The sequence below is a fragment of the Erigeron canadensis genome, chromosome 5, assembly GCF_010389155.1.
Source record: "Erigeron canadensis isolate Cc75 chromosome 5, C_canadensis_v1, whole genome shotgun sequence".
NCBI classification, from domain to species: domain Eukaryota; kingdom Viridiplantae; phylum Streptophyta; class Magnoliopsida; order Asterales; family Asteraceae; genus Erigeron; species Erigeron canadensis.
This window is the reverse complement of record NC_057765.1, coordinates 355594-376442: the sequence shown is the minus strand read 5'-3', so window position 1 is coordinate 376442 and position 20849 is coordinate 355594. Positions and strand designations below refer to the sequence as shown.

At 35.3% G+C, this 20849-nt stretch overlaps 2 protein-coding genes and 1 long non-coding RNA gene across 3 annotated transcripts; all 3 read left to right on the top strand.

The window, feature by feature from the left end:
- The first annotated feature begins 974 nt into the window (after nt 1-974).
- LOC122599046 (WD repeat-containing protein VIP3) lies at nt 975-2443 on the top strand. Its single transcript, XM_043771496.1, has 2 exons — nt 975-1428; nt 1617-2443. Exons 1-2 carry the CDS (start codon nt 1090-1092, stop codon nt 2238-2240), a joined length of 963 nt encoding a protein of 320 aa, XP_043627431.1. The 5' UTR covers nt 975-1089; the 3' UTR covers nt 2241-2443.
- A 3148-nt stretch (nt 2444-5591) lies between these two features.
- Nucleotides 5592-7015, top strand: LOC122599047. The gene is made up of 4 exons (XR_006323849.1): nt 5592-5666; nt 5759-5989; nt 6093-6248; nt 6684-7015. It is a non-coding gene; the product is annotated as an uncharacterized LOC122599047 (long non-coding RNA).
- Nucleotides 7016-10380: 3365 nt separating this feature from the next.
- Nucleotides 10381-20832, top strand: LOC122599045 (myosin-17-like). Its single transcript, XM_043771494.1, has 38 exons — nt 10381-10655; nt 12078-12206; nt 12296-12439; nt 12540-12685; nt 12763-12919; nt 13020-13078; nt 13191-13350; nt 13441-13590; nt 13667-13803; nt 13913-14059; nt 14166-14267; nt 14354-14411; nt 14508-14609; nt 14695-14732; nt 14818-14944; nt 15037-15207; nt 15374-15505; nt 15586-15695; nt 15767-15827; nt 15946-16123; nt 16220-16425; nt 16505-16624; nt 16755-16853; nt 16939-17160; nt 17327-17466; nt 17635-17752; nt 17844-17897; nt 17982-18062; nt 18193-18363; nt 18445-18600; nt 18693-18899; nt 19106-19243; nt 19327-19397; nt 19474-19573; nt 19650-19763; nt 19866-19946; nt 20043-20125; nt 20248-20832. Exons 1-38 carry the CDS (start codon nt 10653-10655, stop codon nt 20369-20371), a joined length of 4596 nt encoding a protein of 1531 aa, XP_043627429.1. The 5' UTR covers nt 10381-10652; the 3' UTR covers nt 20372-20832.
- The last annotated feature ends 17 nt before the right edge of the window (nt 20833-20849 follow it).

Below are 20849 nucleotides of genomic sequence, written 5' to 3'. Positions count from 1 at the left end.
AAGAAACTATCTGTTTTGTTCACTCGATGTATGCTACCGGGTTACTCCGACGAATTTATACCCCGGCGATTTTCTCCGGCTAATTTCCGGCACTATCTTCGGTAACAACAATTTTTCCCGGAGAGCAAATGTGAAACTGTAACTCAATATCTAACTTTAATCCCGAACACAATTCAACACAAATAGATGTATATATACGTTTATAAATGTATTGTACGTAACGATGGTCCTCTTGTTTCCTCTTTGAGAACGAATCCCAAATCTTATTCCTACAATCAATTTCATTTCATTTCTTCTACATTCAAAAATAAACAAATTTTCATATCACATCACAAAGTTGAACACCATCCACCATCCATTTTGTCGGAGTTCACAACCCACAATCGTAATCATAACTGTCCAACAGGTCAACCGGTACATGAAAGGAACAAAAATGAGAGGTTCTTACATCAGATAGCCAGTTTTAAAGATCACTACATAATATAATCATTCAGTCATAGTTGGTTACACTCTAGTATCATAATCCCTATTTTATTTGTTTAACTTATGGATTTTATTATTTTATTGTTGTTGTTAACATGGACTACAATATTGTAACATATAAATAATTAAGTTATCAAAATTAATTTTCAATTATCGTGTATAAAAAATTTGCTTTGTTCTCTTTTTATTATTTTACATTTTGGATAATAATAAATTAATTTAATTGATGTGCCTAAAAATCAATCATTTTAATAATAAAATAATAGTATTTGAAAAATTCAATGTATAAAATTACGAAAAAAAATTTAACAGAATTACACATATCAAAGTCTTAAAAAATTTTAATCCCTCATTAGATTATCCTTTTGAATATCAAATCCGTGAAGTTACCATCTTGCAAATTATTTATCTTTTAATTTACTAGTATATCTATAGAGATCTAAAAAAAAGAATTTATGACAAATAAAATGCTTCCCAAAAGGTCAATGAACAGTCAAAATAACAATCAATCAAAATCGTAAGAGTACTTCCGTTTAGGGTTTTCAGTTATATATCTATACTTATATATTATTGAAAAGAAAGCCAAAAAATTACAAGGAAGAAGCAATGAAGGTGGCGTGGCTAAGATCATTGGAAACATCACACGAAGACTGCGTATGGGCTTGCACTTGGGTCCCAGCCACCGACAGATCCCCTGCCCTTCTTCTCACCGGCTCTCTAGACGAGACCGTCAAGCTATGGAACCCCGAAGACCTCACCCTCGTCCGTACCAACACCGGCCACTGTTTGGGTGTGGTTTCCGTGGCCGCACACCCATCTGGGAAGATAGCAGCGTCCGCATCAATGGATAGCTTCATACGTGTCTTCGATGTGGAATCTAATAACACCATCGCCACTCTTGAAGCCCCTCCTTCTGAAGTCTGGCAAATGCAATTCGATCCCAGGGTAAATCTTTTTTCTCTCTCTCTCTCCCTCATATATAATATACATATATATATATATATAGGAGTTTTTTCACTTTGATAAATTTAGGAGTTGGTTTTTAGGAATGAGATTCACAAGATTACCCCTAATTCTAGACTAATTAAATTTAGTGGCTTTAAGAAACTGAATTATGTAAATGTAATTGACAGGGTACTACTCTTGCTGTTGCGGGAGGGAGTAGTGCGTCCGTCAAGCTATGGAATACCGCTGAATGGAAGCTGGTGGCAACTTTATCCATTCCTCGTCCAGAAGGGTCGAAGCCATCTGATAAAGGCGGCAACAAGAAGTTTGTTCTTTCAGTTGCGTGGAGTCCTAGTGGAAGACAGCTCGCTTGCGGCTCCATGGATGGTTCTATTTCTGTCTTTGACGTACAACGCGCTAAGTTTCTTCACCAACTTGACGGCCACACAATGCCTGTCCGTTCTCTTGCTTACTCACCACTAGACCCGCGAGTTCTTGTTTCGGGCTCTGACGATGAGCGTATCCATATGTACGATGCGGAAGGGAAGACCCTGTTGTCTTCGATGTCAGGCCACTCTAGTTGGGTTTTGAGCGTTGATGTGAGCCCAGATGGTGCAGCTATTGCATCTGGCTCTAGCGACAGGACTGTCAAGTTGTGGGATCCTAAAATGAGGGCGGCAGTCCAGACCATGACTAATCACACCGACCAGGTTTGGGCCGTGAAGTTTGAAGCTGCGAGTGTTGGAGTTAGAGGAAGTCTACTTGCGAGTGTTTCGGATGATAAAAGCATATCACTATACAATTATTCTTAGCCACCGATTCTCCCAAGTTTGTTTGTATTTTTCAGTTTGTTTTCTTCCTAGTAGTTTAGCAAGCGAGTTTTGTTTGCAGAATAGACTTGACCTGAACAAACCCAGCCATTAGTACTATGTTGCTGTTGTCATGGGTAAGTTGTCATGTTGGGTTGGCTTGTGTTGATCTAGAGATTTAAGATTAATGGAGTCAGTTTCATCAATATCTATGTCATCTGTCTCATTGCATTATATTTTTATTGCTACCATTAAATTAAATTATACACCGTAATTAACAAGTTTATTGATAATTAATAATATGAATGCTACAACCGAATAAAATGAGCATCTTTGATTGATTGATGCGTTTGCTTTTGATCGATGAACCATGGTGTGTTGTATTTGATTAGCTACTTCATATCTAGTTTTGAAGTATGAATGTCCGTTAGGAGTTTATATTCTTGGCTAATTTCTTTATGGTAAGTATCATTCCGGCTTTCCTCAAATCGCATGGTTTTTTCTTGTTCAGCTATTGACCCAGTGTTTTTGCCCTTTGTGCATTCTTTAGCTTTGCTCTTCGCCTGTGCAGCAAAGTGGACCATGGAAGGTTTTATGAGGCTATGGGAGGGATGTCTTTGCCTGCATTATTTACAAATTAAAAATAAGAGTAAGTTTGTGCCTTATATGAAGAAAGGAGAGACAACTGAAATCTTTGTCTTTAGTTAGGATGTGCTCATTTTATATCAACTTGACATATACCTGTTGTATATAATTAGAGGTTACAATTCCAATTTTCAACCATTCTATATGAAATACAATCAATTCGGGTGTAGTTAATCATAATGGGTCAAATGGGTAAATGATAAGTTGAAAATTTTGGCTATGAGGAAAGATGTCTAATTGGTTGAACCAGTCAGGGCCAATCAAATGCTTATAACTTCGTCTGTTTTAATTTTTGTATCGTTCTTAAATCGTCTGATGGGCGGACGAACCCAATTCAATGTGAACAATTTTGATTTTGTTTTACTTCAAAGTAACTAGTTTTGACCCATATTCTATAATTACATACGTTGACCCGAGCTTATAGATTACGAATTCTTAGACGGACCAATTTTGACCCTTTAATTAGTCCAGTGGACCCTCGGTGCTGCCACTTGTATAAGTTACGTTGGTCAACTGTCAGCACTATCTTTGTTTTCTTGCCTCTAGTTCAAAAACTAGTATTCACTTCTGTTATCTTATTATTTAGATAGAAGCATGAAGTGTGAAGTCTGAAACTGAGTGTATTATTTTTGTAATTTACCTTAATTAGTATTGAGCACAAACCAAGTGCTACATTGGAACTTAAAATAAAGCTAAACACATACATATAGGCTTGATGGGCTGCTTCTCCTGTTGCCAATTGGTGTGTGGATGGAACCCGTGTGTGCTTATATGTTTGAGCTTGGTTAGATGGGCTAGTTGTTATCGGCAAAAGCTTATGTTGGTGTTAGTAGTTTGATTTGTAGACATGCTTATGTAATTGCTAATTGTTGGACGATTTTTCGATGTTTTGTTAATGATTTATTACAGTTCCAATGGTGAATGGACTTGATCATCCATTCACATGTGAGTAGCCTGGATCATTTACATGTGAACACATTAGTTAACATTCGCTTTAACACAATCCATTTTTCTTTTGGTTCTTAATTGAATCTGAACTAATTTTATACTTCTAATGACTCTTTTGTAGTTCTCGCTTGAACCTTAGGCTATATATGTATGTATATGTATAACTTTGAGTGTTGTTTTTTTATTTATTTGTGAGCTTATTGGTTCTTGTATGCTTTTACTAAAAAAATCCTTTTTATCTAGATACTAATGAAAATGAAGCCTACGTGTTCATGATTTGCAGGAATTCCGTAATTTTTAATGATTTGCATCTGTTAAGGTTATTTGTGCTTCGGTGCAACGTAATCGGATGGATGGTTCTCATTGGGTGAATTCCTTTTTAATCTGAATAAGTTTTTAAATTTTTGATATTTTGTTGTGGAGATGCACAAAAAGCGAAGGACAGGATTTGATTTGGTTAACGTAATGGTGAAAGCCTGATTTGGCAGGAATCAGTTGTAGAGTCTTCTCTATTGGCTAAGACTCTTGTAAAACTGCCTGGCCCCTGCAGTCATCATATCTGGTAAGATTGTAAGACATAACCAAAGTTTTAAGTGGTTCACTTACTTTTTCAATTTAATTCAGTTCTGATCTAGTTTTAGCCTTCCAGACATACCAAATCAATCCCGCCCCTCTCCCTTCTTTTGAATTTGTGTAAAACTACTGGTGAAGGTGGTGATTGGTTTGCTGCCTCTAAATCTAAATCACTATTATTTGATACAACAAATATAAAACGATTGGTGAAAGATTCCAGAATTAATGAGTTAATAGAACCTGGATTTGTCAACAACGATGCTTATCCTCGCTTTGTGGGGGGCATTGTGAGATGTAAACGGTCATACCCCTATCCGAAGGTTAAGAGACTATCTTTGACCAATAGTAAAGTCAATGATGACATCATCATTTTGATCTAAGGGTTGTAATTAAAAGTTAAAACTCATCTAATGGTCCTTCCTTTAATATTATCTAAATACATGAGGTTATATTTTGTCTAAATATATAAAGTAGAAGGGCTAATGTTGTCTTTGACCAATAGTAAAGTAAATGATGACATCATCATTTTGATCTAAGGTTTGTAATTTAATGTTAAAACTATCTAATGGTCTTTGCTTTTTCATAAAACAGAAAGACACAGAACCTGAATCCCTGAACCAAATGTTATTAGTAGTAAACTAGTAATATTGTACAATTATTCACTGTAATAAAGAAATACCACCTAATTTGTATCATGGTTGAGTGCTTGACTACCAGTAGTTTCCTTTCTTTTTCGTATTTTATTTGCTATATATCTTTTCTTTCAACTTTTCGCTTTTATTGACGCCATTATATTTGATCAAAAGAAATAGACTAGTTCTTGGCCTTGTTTTTCTTACTCTTTATTGATATGCAAGCAGACTAAATATGTTTTTGTAATTCAATTACGTAGTTTAGACATTAAGTATGAACCCACTCTAAGTTATATATGTTTGTAGACTATATATGATGAGTGCATTTGTTTGGGTTGAAAACCTTCCACTGTAGTTATCTGGATCAAACTTGGTCTTGATATACTAAATTAATGAACCTAGTCTAAGTTATTTATGCTCTGTTCATGCCTGAAAAAGTTATCAGGATCAAACTAAGTCTTGATATTCACCAACCTAATGAAATTTTCGTTGTAGTATCGTCTTGACGTCTTCCCCATGAACTTGCCGTCTCGACATTTGTGTTACTTCCATTTGTCATCTCTAGAATTCATGTAATCTTCTCAGCTTCTCTTGGAAAGTTTCTATCTGCACGACTAAGAACTATATTCAGGTACCAGGCAAAAATAAATTAATCTAATGTTTTTGTTAATTTTTGTTGCTCATGCATCACCATTCTTTATTCGTCTTTTTATAAAATTACAGAGAATTCAATGGGAGTGGCCAAAATGGAGAAGCAAGGGTGGCTACACTTGTAAGTATATTTAATGTGCCTGCATAGACTCCAAAAGATAAGTTCAGAGGCAGAATTCGAATATTCCTTGTGTATATTCATGTGTTCCAGGAGATGGCACATGTTTTCTCTAATTCGAAAGAGCTGAATCTGGGGAGAAACCCCAAAAGTCCCACAATGAAAAGCAACAATTAAGTGACAATGTTAGTGAATTCTGCAAAATTGTATTCTTGAAACCAATTGATGCTATTTCTCACTTGTGTTTGTTTTTTTCTTTCTAATTTGTTGTTTACCTTCCATTTTCAGGAGAACCAGCAGTTGCTTATCAAGTGTATCACACAATATTTTGGGTTCTCGAGTGGCAAGCCAATTGCTGCTAGCATTCTACATTGGAGGTCATTTTTAGTTGAAAGAACTACCGTGTTTGACTGGATTATCCAAATCATTGCTTTGGCTATAGATGTAAGTACTTCAGATGTTTTCTCATGCTTTGGTAGATCCACAATACAAGAATTGAAGCTCCGTTTAAATTTTGTGTGATTAAGGTCTAGGATGGCAATGAGAAAAAAAATATCTCCATTGCTTGGATTATGTGTCCAGGCAATTCCTTTTTTTTTTTTAATGTTATTGGTAGTAGTTAACAAGCAACCAAGAATGCGCGTGGACACAGTGGTAGTTAATCCATTGAGGTGGCAAAATGGAAGGGTTGCTCTCTCCCTGAAGTGGATGTGGAAAAGCGGGCGCTAGGATAAATATTAGGCCCAAACTGAGAAGTGTTGCCATCGAGTTATGCTACTGGGGTTAGAATGGCTTTGTTTTTAAGCAACAGGTGAATGTGCCATTAGTCAGGTTAGTTTTGGTTTTTGGGTCTAAAGATGCACAATTTATTTGATGCAGATTCCACATCTCACAGAAGTTGACGATTAGCTTGAACTACATAAGTTCCCTACGGACAGAAGAAATAAGGTGGTGTTACATCTTATAATCATCACAGCCTCTTGGTGCATCTGGAAATCAAGAAGTGGCAAAATTCATGATAATAGTTCCATCCATTTGTTGAAGCTTAAATAGGACATTAGATCACTCTCTTTTCTTTGGATAAAATAAAGATCAACATTTAGAAACATCTCAAGGGAGGATTGGTGTAATTCTACTTTTTAAAGACATGTACTTTTGTATTCCAGCTAGCTCCTTGCTAGGGTTTCTGTTAATGAAAGTTGTTGGAAAAAGAGAACAAAGAAGTTTAGTTAAATATTTTTGAAAAAAAAGGATCCATCATATATGAGCTGGTAGTTTTAAAAAGATCCATCATGTGTACTGGTGGTTCTCCTGTTCAAGTTATTAGGAGATGATGACATGATTTAGATGTATAGGACTTGATGCAATTATCTCTGTGGCAGTTTCTGTAACCTTCTAACCACCACCAATGGGGGGGGGGGGGGGGGGGGGGGGGGGGGGGCGGAAGGTTCAACCCTCCCATCTCCCTTCAAATAACCAATCAAATTACTCCATCTCATTTCAACGCTCCAATCTTTTTTTCAACTTTTTTTAGTGGCAACCGAAACTCCCAACTTTTTCTTCAAATTTTAATAATTTACCCTTAACATTTATAAACTTTACATAATTACTTTTTTTTTTTACATTTATATGTTAAGAAAACAAAACACATTTATAAGCTTTACATAATTAATAACAAAATACATACGTAATATTAAAAAACACACTACATAATAATAAAAAAAATATATTACATAGATAAAAAAAGAAATTTACATTATGTCAAAAAAACAAAAAAACCTTCAGAAAATAAAGTTTTAGCCCATTTTTTGATTTTAGGCACAATTAAAAATAAACAAACAAAAAAAAACACTTTTGGATCGCAGCTAAAAAAGAAAAAACAAAAGAAATAAAACTTTAGGCCAGTTTACATTTTTATATGTGAAAACTTACACTGCTAGTCCCTGCAACTGTCAGAAAATTTTGCACTTTCAGCCCCTCCTTCCCCAACCCTCCTCCAACCCTCTCCGATCTCAAAGCTCGCTCCCCCATCTCGCCGTCGAGCTCACAACCATGGAACCCGAATCTCCATCATCTGGCTGTAGCCCTCTTAATCTCGCTTTCCATCTCCCCTTCGGCTCCCTCCCCCTAAAGGGAGGTTCAAACCAGAACCTTTTGTAAGGGAATCAGACGACCTCAATACTCAACCTCAATATGTAAACTTTGTGTTTACGCATATCATTAATTTATAGGCTTAACTAAAACCACTTTTTATCTAACTTTCAATTTGAAAATATTTAGAAAGCACTAAATAGTTGAATGCAACAATATAGTTTTTATATGCATGGCCCAAAAAAACGGTTCCTCAAGAACCGGTTTCAAATAACCGGAATCGAAATTGAAAATAAATTGGTTCTTCAAGAACCGAGAAACTGACCAGTGTGGGACCGATTCCACTTTTGGTCCCAAATTCAGTTCCTTACTGGTAACAAATCGGTTCGGTTTTGTTTCTTGGACAAAAAAACCAAAAAATAAAAATAGTCAAAAGTTGACTAAAACCGGTTCCAGTTCTTGAAGAACAGATTCTTCGTCGTGTTGCTAAAATAAATCCAATTTGCCCATATGCTAATAATAGCATGTCACTTGAAAATCAGTTGTGATATTGATGAAAAGCTGAGGTGATATTGAGAGCCCTTTATGAGTACATCTATATATATTAAGGAAATGATAAATTCTCCTAAAAGTTAGCCTAATAATTCTTCTAATAACCTTAAAATATGACATGTGTTATCCATTTAATCGCTCTTTTAATTTTATTCATTGATTTATATACACATGTCATGGTCAAATTTTAGGAGGATAGATAGGCATAGGCTATTCTTTTAAGAGGAATTATCATTTCTCTTTTTCGTCACTTCATATGTGTATATATAATATGTTTTGTTCATTAAATATGAATTGTTATGAGTAACAATGTGTATCTATGTGTAACGTATGTCATTATGTGCAAATGAATATAAAAAACCTTTTTCATATTTGTATGTTTAAGTTAACAAATGATTCACGAATGAATAACACAAACCTAAAGTTGTATTCATGTTTGATTGAGAAGTAAACTGATTCGTAATAAGAAGTATCATGACTTATAGATCAATATTTTAATCACTAAACTCGTAAAATAATAGTCAAGTATGCTTGATTGTGATCTTATTATTAGAAATTCATTATTCAAGTATTTTAAGACGTTAAATTAATGGAATGAAGTTTTAAATAAAAAGTTGATATGGTTTAAAAGTTAGATAAGTATTTATAGTTATATCAAAGGTTTTTATTTCTTATAAATAAAGACATAGATCACAAATAAGTTAGATGTACTTTATAAACGAACATATTTAAATGAATGTTTACAAACAAACTATTGAACATAGTCGAACGAAAGCTATATTTATATTCGTTCATTCAACTAAACAAAAGATTTTATTTACTCAAGTTTGAATTTAAATTCGTTAAAAATTATCTATTGTTGTTCATGAGTAGTTTAATAACTAGTAAAAAGGGGTCCATATTCATACCATATTTTTGTAATCAACCACACAGTACAACTAATATTACATGCACTCTAAGTACATATAATACATAATGTTAAATTTATAAGAAAGTGTGATACGAATATCAGTTTAGTTCGTAATATTTCTATCTCTACTTATATTGTGTGAACCTATATTTTGGTATTAAATTATAAAAATGTGTTATATAAACTTTACATATCTATACTTCCTATATAATAATTATCACACCCTCCATTTTTGAAAATAGTTACACAATAGCTACATACGAAATTACTAAATTAGTTTTAATAAACACTACTATGGAAATAGTTTATAAAATATCAAATTTGTTCTTAATGAATTAATTTACATTCTAAACCTTTATTTTAATATTTAACACTTTGAGTCCTTATATTCTAAAAAATTTTCACTATCACAATTAAATCAACCTACACCACTTGACATCGCCACCACCACCAATAGTACCATCACCGATACCACTAAACCCCCTTCCCCACTATCACCGTCGTATTGCACGGATACCATGCTCATTTTTATAAAATAATAATACTCCAATAACGTTAACATGTAAACAGAAATTGGGAAATTTCAAAATTCAAAAATTGAGCCAAGCTTAGAAGTTACAGCAAATCTAGGTGAAAAGTAGTAAGAAAAGGGCAGATTGGTAAATAAAGCTGGAATGTGGAAAATACAAAGACTTTGCACAGTGTCTGATTTTGAGCCTAGAGCCAGCCACGCAACCCCAGCCATTTTGTGTGTCTTGTGTTTGTGGACGGTCTGACTGACTCCCAATACAAAAACACTATCATAACTCCTCGCCGCTCGCTCAACCTTCCTTCCTTCCTTTCATGTTAGTATTTCATTACATTTTGCTTGCTTGACCACCAAAATCTAGAGAGAGAGAGAAACTTAGTGAGAGAAAGCAAACCCCACACACAACTCTTACATTGCTTTTGCTTTGCTGTGTGTATCTCTTCTCTATAATAATAATAATAATAATAATAATAATATAAATATATATACAGAATAGATACAAAATTCTCTACCTCATTTCTGCGATAAACAAAATATAGTTCCAAAAAGTTGTAATTTACATCATCATCACAATTTTTTTACCTTCTTCTTTTATATCATAATCATCATCATCGTCTTATTGTTTGTATCATTAATATCACCGATCTGAGTCACCGAGTTACTTCCGTGTCACTTCGGTAACTCGGTCGTCTCATTTTTTTTTGTTTCTAAATTGTGTTTGATGACAAGGAAGGAGATCGATAGGGCTTTCTAGTCATCATTTTCAATGGTAATACTTTATATTTTTATTTGCTTTTCTCCTTATTTGAAGTCAAATTAATTCAACTAAGTTTCTTCCTATTTGTTTGAATCTTCGTTTTGCCAGCTGTCAATTGCTTACTTAATTATGTTGTATCTATAGGTTTTAAGCTGATGCAGAAGATGTTATTGTATGATTATTTTGCTTTATTTTTGTTAAACTCTAGTCTTCAATCAAGTTTGAAGTAGTTTATTGTTTTTAGGTAGGTAGGTTTTAGGATCAAAATTGGGGCTAATTTAGTTGTTAAGTAACTCTATATTATTGAGTTTGTTTTTAGGTTGTTAAGGATTTAGGTTTATACATGAGGTTCACATTTTCCGAGCATGACCTTAGGTATATCGATGCGTCAGTTCTGAGGAAACGCGAGACAATTGCGTAGTGTGTGGATTTAGGTTAACTTCTGGACTTCTTGTTTAACCTGAAGGCCAGTTTTTCTGAATGTTGACTTACGTATATTGAATAATGATGAATTTTTATCATCAGTTGGTAGGAGACGTGAGATAATTGTTGACGTATGATTGCTTGACATAAGCTGTGGTATATATGCTTAGGAAACTTAAATGGAGTACTTATGGAATGACTTATCCTCGTTTTTGCAACTTATTGTTTGCTTGTTAGTGATGAGAGATAAAGTTTATGAGTCACACGAGTATAAGTTAATGCTGAATACTCATCTTGCATGGGAACTGCATTTACTACAAAGCTTTTTTACGAAATCGAGCTTACGCAAGTTATCCTTGATTCAATTATAAAGTACTGGTATTAACGCGATCCATTGAGGTGGCTGATTTTTTGGTCATTTTTAAGTATGCATAAAATCCATAAAAGCAACATATTTAAATACCACTTATCTACGGTCATGTTGACTAACAGTTTTGGGGTAGGATCAAACCGTAAGTTTATAGGTGCTTTTACAAACGTGACCATATTGTTTATATCGACAGTAGTTGCAAAACATTGATACTCATGTTTGCATGGTTGTTGTCTAATATAAGGCTAGATTAGATGAGTATTAGACGATAATACTGCTTGTAAATGGGTTGATTGTGTCATGTATTTGATCCCTTTATGGTTTTTAAACTTCTCCTTACTTCCGGTGTAAAAGAATTTGAGTATTATGAAATGAATAACAAGGGTGAGCTTTGGATTTTGGTAAAATATTATAACTCTATTTCATCATCCCATCATAGACCAGTTATAATTAAATCCGACTGATAAAAGGGATGTAGTTTAGTTTTTTGTAGTTAAATCCATGTAAGTCTTTATTGTATGAATGCTGATCCTGCTCAGATTGTAGCGCAAGTCTGTAGGATTCAGTGGCGAGTACCATATTCAATATTATGATTTTGCAATCTATGCTCTTTTTGTGTCTAAACCAGTAAATACTTGCAGGCGGCACCAGTCAATATTATTGTAGGTTCGCATGTGTGGGTTGAAGATCCTGTTTTAGCATGGATTGATGGGGAAGTGACTAGAATCAATGGGCAGGAGCTTCATGTACATACCACAAAGGGGAAGACGGTTAGTGACATAATGCTACATTGACTTGGTTTGACTTGATCGGCTTGCGTTTGACTTACTTGACTTGTGTCTATTTTAATTGACTACAGATTGTTACAAATTTCTCAAAAGCGTACCCTAAGGATACTGAAGCTCCCCCTGGAGGTGTCGATGACATGACACGGCTCTCATATTTGCATGAACCTGGGGTGTTACAGAATTTGGCAGCCAGATATGAGCTTAATGAGATTTATGTGAGATGTTATAAGTCATCTTCTCTGATTGTTATGAGCTGTTTTGGAGACATAAATAATGGATTGCTAATAGTATATCTCTTTTTATTCATTTTTGTAGACATATACCGGGAATATTTTAATTGCTATAAATCCGTTTCAAAGATTACCTCATCTGTATGATACACACATGATGGAACAATATAAAGGAGCAGGATTCGGGGAACTTAGTCCCCATGTTTTTGCTGTAGCTGATGTTGCATATAGGTATACCGTACACATTTTATCCAGTAATTTAGTCTACTCTCTGTTCCTTAAGCTAATGTAGTTAACTTTATAAATAGGGCGATGATTAATGAAGGAAAAAGCAATTCAATCTTGGTCAGTGGAGAAAGTGGTGCTGGTAAAACTGAAACAACAAAGATGCTCATGAGATATCTTGCACATTTAGGTGGTCGATCTGGAGTCGAAGGACGCACAGTTGAACAGCAAGTCTTGGAAGTAAGATTGGATTTTACTTTATTGCAGCTGCCATATTGAGTCTAGCTTTGAAAATCAATAAACAAATGTGTATTTGTGTCTGTGTTGCATAATTTTGCAGTCAAATCCAGTCCTAGAAGCATTTGGCAATGCAAAAACTGTCAGGAATAACAACTCAAGGTACTTGATTTCTCTGCACACTCCAAAATTATAAATTTTCAGTAATATGTTATACTTGGATCTTGATTCTGACGATACTGTCACTATGTTAAATTGTGGCATGTCCAAACAGTCGTTTTGGTAAATTTGTTGAGATACAGTTTGATAAGAGTGGGAGGATATCTGGAGCAGCTATTCGAACTTACCTTCTTGAAAGGTCTCGTGTTTGTCAGATATCAGATCCTGAAAGAAACTACCACTGTTTTTATCTTCTTTGTGCCGCACCACCTGAGGTAAATATTTGAATACTACTTATTTTTCCTATTCTTTCAGTTGAAATGCTCGGTACTTACAAGTTACAAGTGCATTTTTTTCATTTTCAGGACAGAGAGAAGTTTAAATTGGAAAGTCCACAGTCGTACCATTATTTGAATCAGTCAAAGTCGTTTGGGCTCGAGGGTGTAAGTGATGCTCATGAGTATCTTGCCACCAGGAGGGCAATGGACATTGTTGGAATCAGTGAAGAGGAACAGGTATGTTTTTTTTAAGGTTCTACATGTATATCTTATTATTATCTTTCTGGTTTCTTATATTGCAGAGATCTTTCAGGATTCAATTTTCAGGGTTGTAGCCGCAATTCTTCATCTTGGTAATATTGAGTTTGCAAAGGGAGAGGAGATAGACTCTTCAGTGCTTAAAGATGAGAAATCTAGATACCATCTAAACGTGACAGCTGAGTTGCTCATGTAAGTTTTCACACTTTTTTATTCAAACTTCTAATCTGCAAAATTAAATTAATATTTTGAATAATGGTTCTCGCAGTTTTAATTTTGATTTACCATCATCTTTCAACAGGTGCGATGCCAAAAGTTTGGAGGATGCACTGATCAAACGTGTTATGGTAACACCAGAAGAGGTCATCACAAGAACTCTTGATCCTGAAGCTGCACTTGGTAGTAGGGATGCTTTAGCTAAGACGGTCTACTCTCGCTTGTTTGACTGGTAAGGATTTGAGAGATTAGTCAAAATGTATAGAAAGTGGAACATTGTTTTTTTGAAATCTATTTTCTATATCTAATGTATAACTCAATCATTTAAAATGTTGTAGGATTGTGGAGAAGATAAACAATTCAATTGGACAGGATCCAAACTCAAAATCACTGATTGGGGTCCTTGATATATATGGGTTTGAGAGTTTTAAACATAACAGGTAGTGTATTAGAGTCACTTCTGTGTTGAGGCAAAAAGGCATGAATTTGAAATATGTAATGCTGACCAAATGTTTCTTTGAAATAGTTTTGAGCAGTTCTGCATCAACTTCACAAATGAAAAATTGCAACAACATTTCAATCAGGTTCGATCATATCTATCAAACTCTAGAATTACATACATGCAGTTTATATGCTGAATTGCTGATCTTATTTTGTGTGGTTAAATTATTTGAGTGCAGCATGTGTTTAAAATGGAACAAGAAGAGTACACAAAAGAGGCGATAGATTGGAGCTACATAGAGTTCGTTGACAACCAAGATGTTTTGGATCTTATTGAGAAGGTGTTCACTTATCTGTGGTTTTCCTTAGGTACTTGCCTTCCACACACCTATACTTTGTTACGGAAATTAATATAATTTATTGCAGAAACCTGGTGGAATCATTTCACTTCTGGATGAAGCCTGGTATGACCCTTTTTCAAGTTTCTTATTATTTCCGTATTATTCAAACTACAGTATGATATATATGCTCATAAACTACTGGATGCAGCATGTTCCCTAAGTCGACTCATGAGACATTTGCCCAGAAGATGTACCAAACCTATCCGAAACACAAGCGCTTCATCAAACCAAAACTTTCTCGCACTAGTTTTACAATAGCTCATTATGCAGGGGAGGTAAAGATGTAGCAACCTGCTAATATGAAAAATCGTTTTTTCGTCTTGCTTGTTTAGCTGATCATCATACGCAATTTTCACTTCTAATGCAGGTGACTTATTTGGCTGACCAGTTTCTAGAAAAAAACAAGGATTATGTTGTGGCTGAACATCAAGATTTATTAACTGCCTCGAAATGCCCTTTCGTTGTTGGTCTATTTCCTCCACTTCCTGTAGAGTCATCCAAGTCTTCCAAGTTTTCCTCCATAGGTTCCCGCTTTAAGGTATTGCTATTATTTCTTGTTTCTGAAGAAATGGTCTTAATTATATACGTTCATGCGTATTAAGCTTCCGAATCTACTCTCGTCCACATAGCTCTTGCTACAAGCCTCCTTTTTGCATCTTGTTATATTGTATTCTAATGAATGATGAATGTGTCACTAAATGCAGCTGCAACTTCAGTCTTTAATGGAAACCTTGAGTACAACAGAACCTCACTACATTAGATGTGTGAAGCCGAACAATGTTCTCAAGCCTGCTATTTTTGAGAACCTAAACATCATCCAACAATTACGCTGTGGTGTTAGTATTAAGACTCTTGCTTTCTTTATTTATCAAGTGTCCTTTTTCTCTTTATTAAGCGAAGGAACCTTGTCATGTAGGGAGTTCTGGAGGCAATCAGAATCAGTTGTGCTGGTTATCCGACCAGGCGAACATTTGATGAGTTTCTTCTCCGTTTTGGTGTTCTCTATCCCGATGTTCTGGATGGAAAGTAAGTTTTAAATTCTTTTGTTTTTGATTTTTATGTTCTCATTTAATTTTCTGTGAATGTTAATCATGTAGCTATGACGAGAAGGTTGCATGCCAGATGCTGCTAAATAAAATGGGATTGAAAGGCTACCAGGTAACAACCGTGATATATTATAACATTTTTTATTAGTCCCATTATTTTGATGTTACGCACATAGTATCTGTGAGATGCTTTTAGATACCGCAATTTCTCATTTTAATTACCTTTTTAGATTGGCAAGACGAAGGTGTTTTTACGAGCTGGTCAAATGGCAGAACTTGATGCAAGGAGGGCAGAAGTTCTTGGGAATGCGGCTAAAATCATTCAAAGGCAAATGCGTACTTATATTGCACGCAAGGAGTATATTTCAATTCGCAAAGCTGCTATCCAGTTGCAGGCTTGCTGGCGAGGTACCTGTCACGCTTAGTAACAATTGCTTACGATTTCGTATATTTAATCATCTTAAAATTATATTGGAGCGTTATCTCTTTTTTTTCCTCGATCAGGTTTATCAGCCTGCAAGCAGTTTGAGCAGCTGAGAAGACAAGCAGCGGCAATCAAGATTCAGAAGGACTTCAGATGTTTTGTTGCTAGTAAATCATATTTAACACTCCGGGTTTCTGCAATCACATTGCAAACAGGCTTGAGAGCAATGATTGCTCGAGATCAATTCAGACACCGCAAGCAAACAAAGGCTGCAATTTCTATACAGGTTCCATTAACGATATGGATTTTCAAATTAATTTAAATTCTACAATATATGTATTTATCTATATACTTATGGCACGCAGGCTCACTACCGTTGCTACAAAGCATCTTCTTACTACAAGAGTCTTCAGAAGGCTGCATTATATACTCAGTGTGGTTGGAGGAGAAGAGTTGCCAGGAGGGAACTCCGGGAGCTCAAAATGGTATTTTAATCATTATAGTCATTGTCATAATGTCATCCAAAAAAAAATCATTATAGTCATTTATGAGGACCTTATCTTGGCTGTTATAGAAACGTATTTGGAGTTGGTGACCCGTTTTGTAAATTTTCAGGCTGCAAGGGAGACTGGTGCCCTTAAAGAGGCGAAAGACAAACTAGAAAAGCGCGTGGAAGAGCTAACATGGCGTTTGCAGCTAGAGAAGCGATTAAGGGTAACCTTTAGTCCTTTACTCAACAGTACCCTGCTTTATCATTTAATGCTTTTTTCCTTACAACTGTGACTGAAATCCTTTACAGAGTGAATTAGAAGAGACAAAATCCCAAGAAACTGCAAAGTTGCAGGAAGCTCTACGGATGATGCAAACCCAAATAGATGAAGCAAATGTTAAAGTAATAAAAGAGCGTGAGGCAGCACGAAAAGCTATTGAAGAAGCTCCTCCAGTCGTTAAGGAAACCCCAGTCATAGTTCAGGACACTGAAAAAATTGACACCTTGTCAGCTGAGGTTGAAAGCTTGAAGGTAAGTAGGCCCTTTACATAAGTCATGGTTTTTTTTAGATGGTCATGAAATGTGAATAAAATAATTGTTTGTTGATTCGGAGTGGGTCAAGCTGTTGTAAGCTATGCGATAGCATCAAGGACTTCATTGGGATATGGTAGCTTAACTCAATCTATTACTTGTGCAGACTTTGCTGCAAAGTCAAAAGCAGGAGGTAGAAGAGACTAGAAAGTCTTTGATAGAAGCTGATACCAGGAATGCCGATCTAATGAAAAAGTTTGAAGAAGCTGAGAAAAGAGCAGACCAGCTTCAAGAGTCTACTCAAAGGTTTGTGGTGAAATCACTAAAAAATTGCTCTCCATATTTGATTTCTATGTTAACCAGTTATGTAAATGTATAAAGGTTTGATTTTATCATTGTTTACCTGTATAATGGGCCTATGATACATTTGATTTTTTTGATGATAAATTGTTACAATGTCATTTAATTGTTTAGGCTTGAAGAGAAGCTTTCCAATATGGAGTCTGAGAATCAAGTTCTTCGCCAGCAAGCACTAACAATGTCACCTACTGGAAAATCTCTATCTGCACGACCAAGAACTATGATTATTCAGGTACCAGACAAATTAAATTAATCTGATATTTTTGTTAGTTTTTGTTGCTCATGCATTACCATTCCTAATTCTTCTTTTGTTGAATTTACAGAGAACTCCAGAAAATGGGAGTGCTCAAAATGGAGAAGCAAGGGCGGCTACACCTGTAAGTATACTTAATGTCTTTTGCATATACTTCAAAAGATAAGTTCAGAGGCAAAAATTGAATATCATGTTTCATGCGTTTCAGGAGACGGCACATGTTATGTCCAATTCGAGAGAGCCTGAGTCTGAGGAGAAACCACAAAAGTCTCTCAATGAAAAGCAACAAGTAAGTGGCTACGTTAGTGAAATCTGCAAAATTGTATTCTTGAAAGACAATTAATGCTATATCTAATCTAAAATATGTTTTTTTTTTCTTCCTTTTCCTCCCTAATTGGTTGCTTACCCTATATTTTCAGGAAAATCAGGATCTGCTTATCAAGTGTATCACACAAGATCTTGGATTCTCGAGTGGCAAACCAGTTGCTGCTTGTTTGATATACAAAAGTCTTCTTCATTGGAGGTCGTTTGAAGTTGAAAGAACTACTGTGTTTGACCGGATTATCCAGACCATTGCTTCGGCTATAGATGTGAGTAGTTTAGATGTTTTTTCATGATTTGGTAGATCCACAATACAACAATTGAAACTCATTTTAAACTTTGTGATAAAGGTCCAGGATAGTAATGATGTGTTGGGTTACTGGTTATGCAACACATCCACATTGCTGACACTACTTCAACATACCCTTAAAGCAAGTGGGGCGGCTCATATGACTCCACAGAGGCGGAGATCGTCATCAGCCTCACTTTTTGGAAGAATGTCACAAGTATGATCTTAATCATATGTAGCCCCACTTTAATAAGTATTATTGTTGATCTTTTGCTTAAAAGATTATTTAAAATTTCATTTAAATTTCAGGGATTACGGGCATCTCCTCAAAGTGCCGGCCTTTCATTTCTTAATGGTCGAGTCCTCGGTAGACTTGATGATGTACGTCAAGTGGAAGCCAAGTATCCAGCTTTGTTGTTTAAACAACAACTTACTGCATTTCTTGAGAAGATATATGGAATGATGAGAGACAATCTTAAGAAAGAAATATCTCCATTGCTTGGATTATGTATCCAGGTAATTGCTCTTATTTTGTTGGCGGTGGTTAACAATCAACCAAGAATGTGTGTGGTGCGGACGAAATGGTAGGTTATCCATTGAGGTGGCAAAATGGGCGGGTCGGGCTATGCTATGGGTTAGAACAGCTTTGATTTAAGAAACAGGTGGCCATGGTCAGGTTGGTTTTGGTTTCCAGGTCTGAATATGCAATTTATTTGACGCAGGCTCCGAGGACATCTCGTGGAAGTTTAGTTAAAGGACGTTCACAAGCTAATGCCGTTGCTCAACAAGCATTAATTGCTCATTGGCAGAGTATTGTCAAAAGCCTTGATAATTATTTGAAGACGATGAAAGCAAATTTTGTGAGTTGTTAGACTCTAACAGTCATAATGATTCTTGTGTAAACTATGAAAATATATTTAACTTCTGTTTTCTGGCTTTACAGGTGCCTCCATTTTTGGTTCGCAAAGTGTTCACTCAGATATTCTCGTTTATCAATGTTCAGTTATTTAATAGGTAAATGGAATAAAAATAGCTATATGTTCTTTGTGTCATAGTATCCTTGCTGACCATTAATTCTCTTTGATTGAAGTCTTCTTTTGAGGCGAGAGTGCTGCTCGTTCAGTAATGGTGAATATGTGAAGTCGGGGTTGGCTGAACTTGAACAATGGTGCTGTTATGCAACTGAAGAAGTAAGCGTTATGCTGAATTGAATAAATTGTAACTGAAGTTTTTGTGAATTCTTTCCTAACATACATCGATTTTCAGTATGCGGGCACAGCTTGGGATGAGTTGAAGCATATAAGACAGGCTGTTGGTTTCCTGGTTATACATCAAAAACCCAAGAAGACTTTGAATGAAATAACAAATGAACTTTGTCCGGTACAAGAATCTACTATTAAAAATTGAAATGTATCAAACAAATAATTGTTTTTTCATTTTTATCTTGTCATGTATCGAAGAACTTGTGTTTGCTTTAATCAGGTGCTTAGCATACAGCAGCTATACAGGATTAGCACGATGTATTGGGATGACAAATATGGCACACATAGTGTCTCTTCAGAAGTAAGATACTTCACACCATACATTCCATTTTTTATATTGTTGGTTTTGATACTTATAGTTATCTCAACATTTTTCTAAGGGTTTTTTTGTACATAGGTCATTTCAAGTATGAGAGTTATGATGACAGAAGACTCAAACAATGCTGTGAGCAGTTCATTTTTGTTGGATGATGACTCTAGGTATATTCTCAAAATTTTGAGTAAAAATATTGATGTTAATCGAAGATTGAATCCATTTTCACAGCAACATTACACATTGAGGTTCACGATTTGTATGGCTGATATATTTCTCGTTGCTGCAGCATACCATTCTCTGTGGATGACATATCCAAATCAATGCCACAAGTGGACATAGGTGACATTGAACCTCCTCCGTTGATTCGTGAAAACTCAGGTTTCGTATTTTTACATCAACGGGCAGAGTAATGGTTGAATGGATGAAAAAGTGGGACGAAAACGACATGCCATCCTTTTGATGTCATGGCTGAATACCTGTGAATACAGTGTTTTTTGGTACATTCATTACGGTGTGCTATACTTCTTTTTTTTTTTTTTTTGTCATTTTCCCAGGCAGTTTGGGTTTTTAGTAATGTCTGGGTTCCAATTTATTTTGTGCCCCTTTGAGCCAGTGGGTTGGGTTGTAAAGGGGTGATTTATTCATTAGATATGATATGGCAATCCATAAAATTGCCAAAAGTGTGGTGTTTTATCGTTTTGAAATATTTGTATCGTAATGGGAGGGTGAATGTAGGGCTTCATATTTTTATAGTTGCAAATTGTTAGGTTACAATTTGTGGTAGTTGTCGAAAAAGGAAAACTGTATAGCTGAATTCTGTATATGACATCTTCCCTTAAAAGATCTACGATGTGTCAAATTTTACTTTTCATATGTATCTAAGTTTGA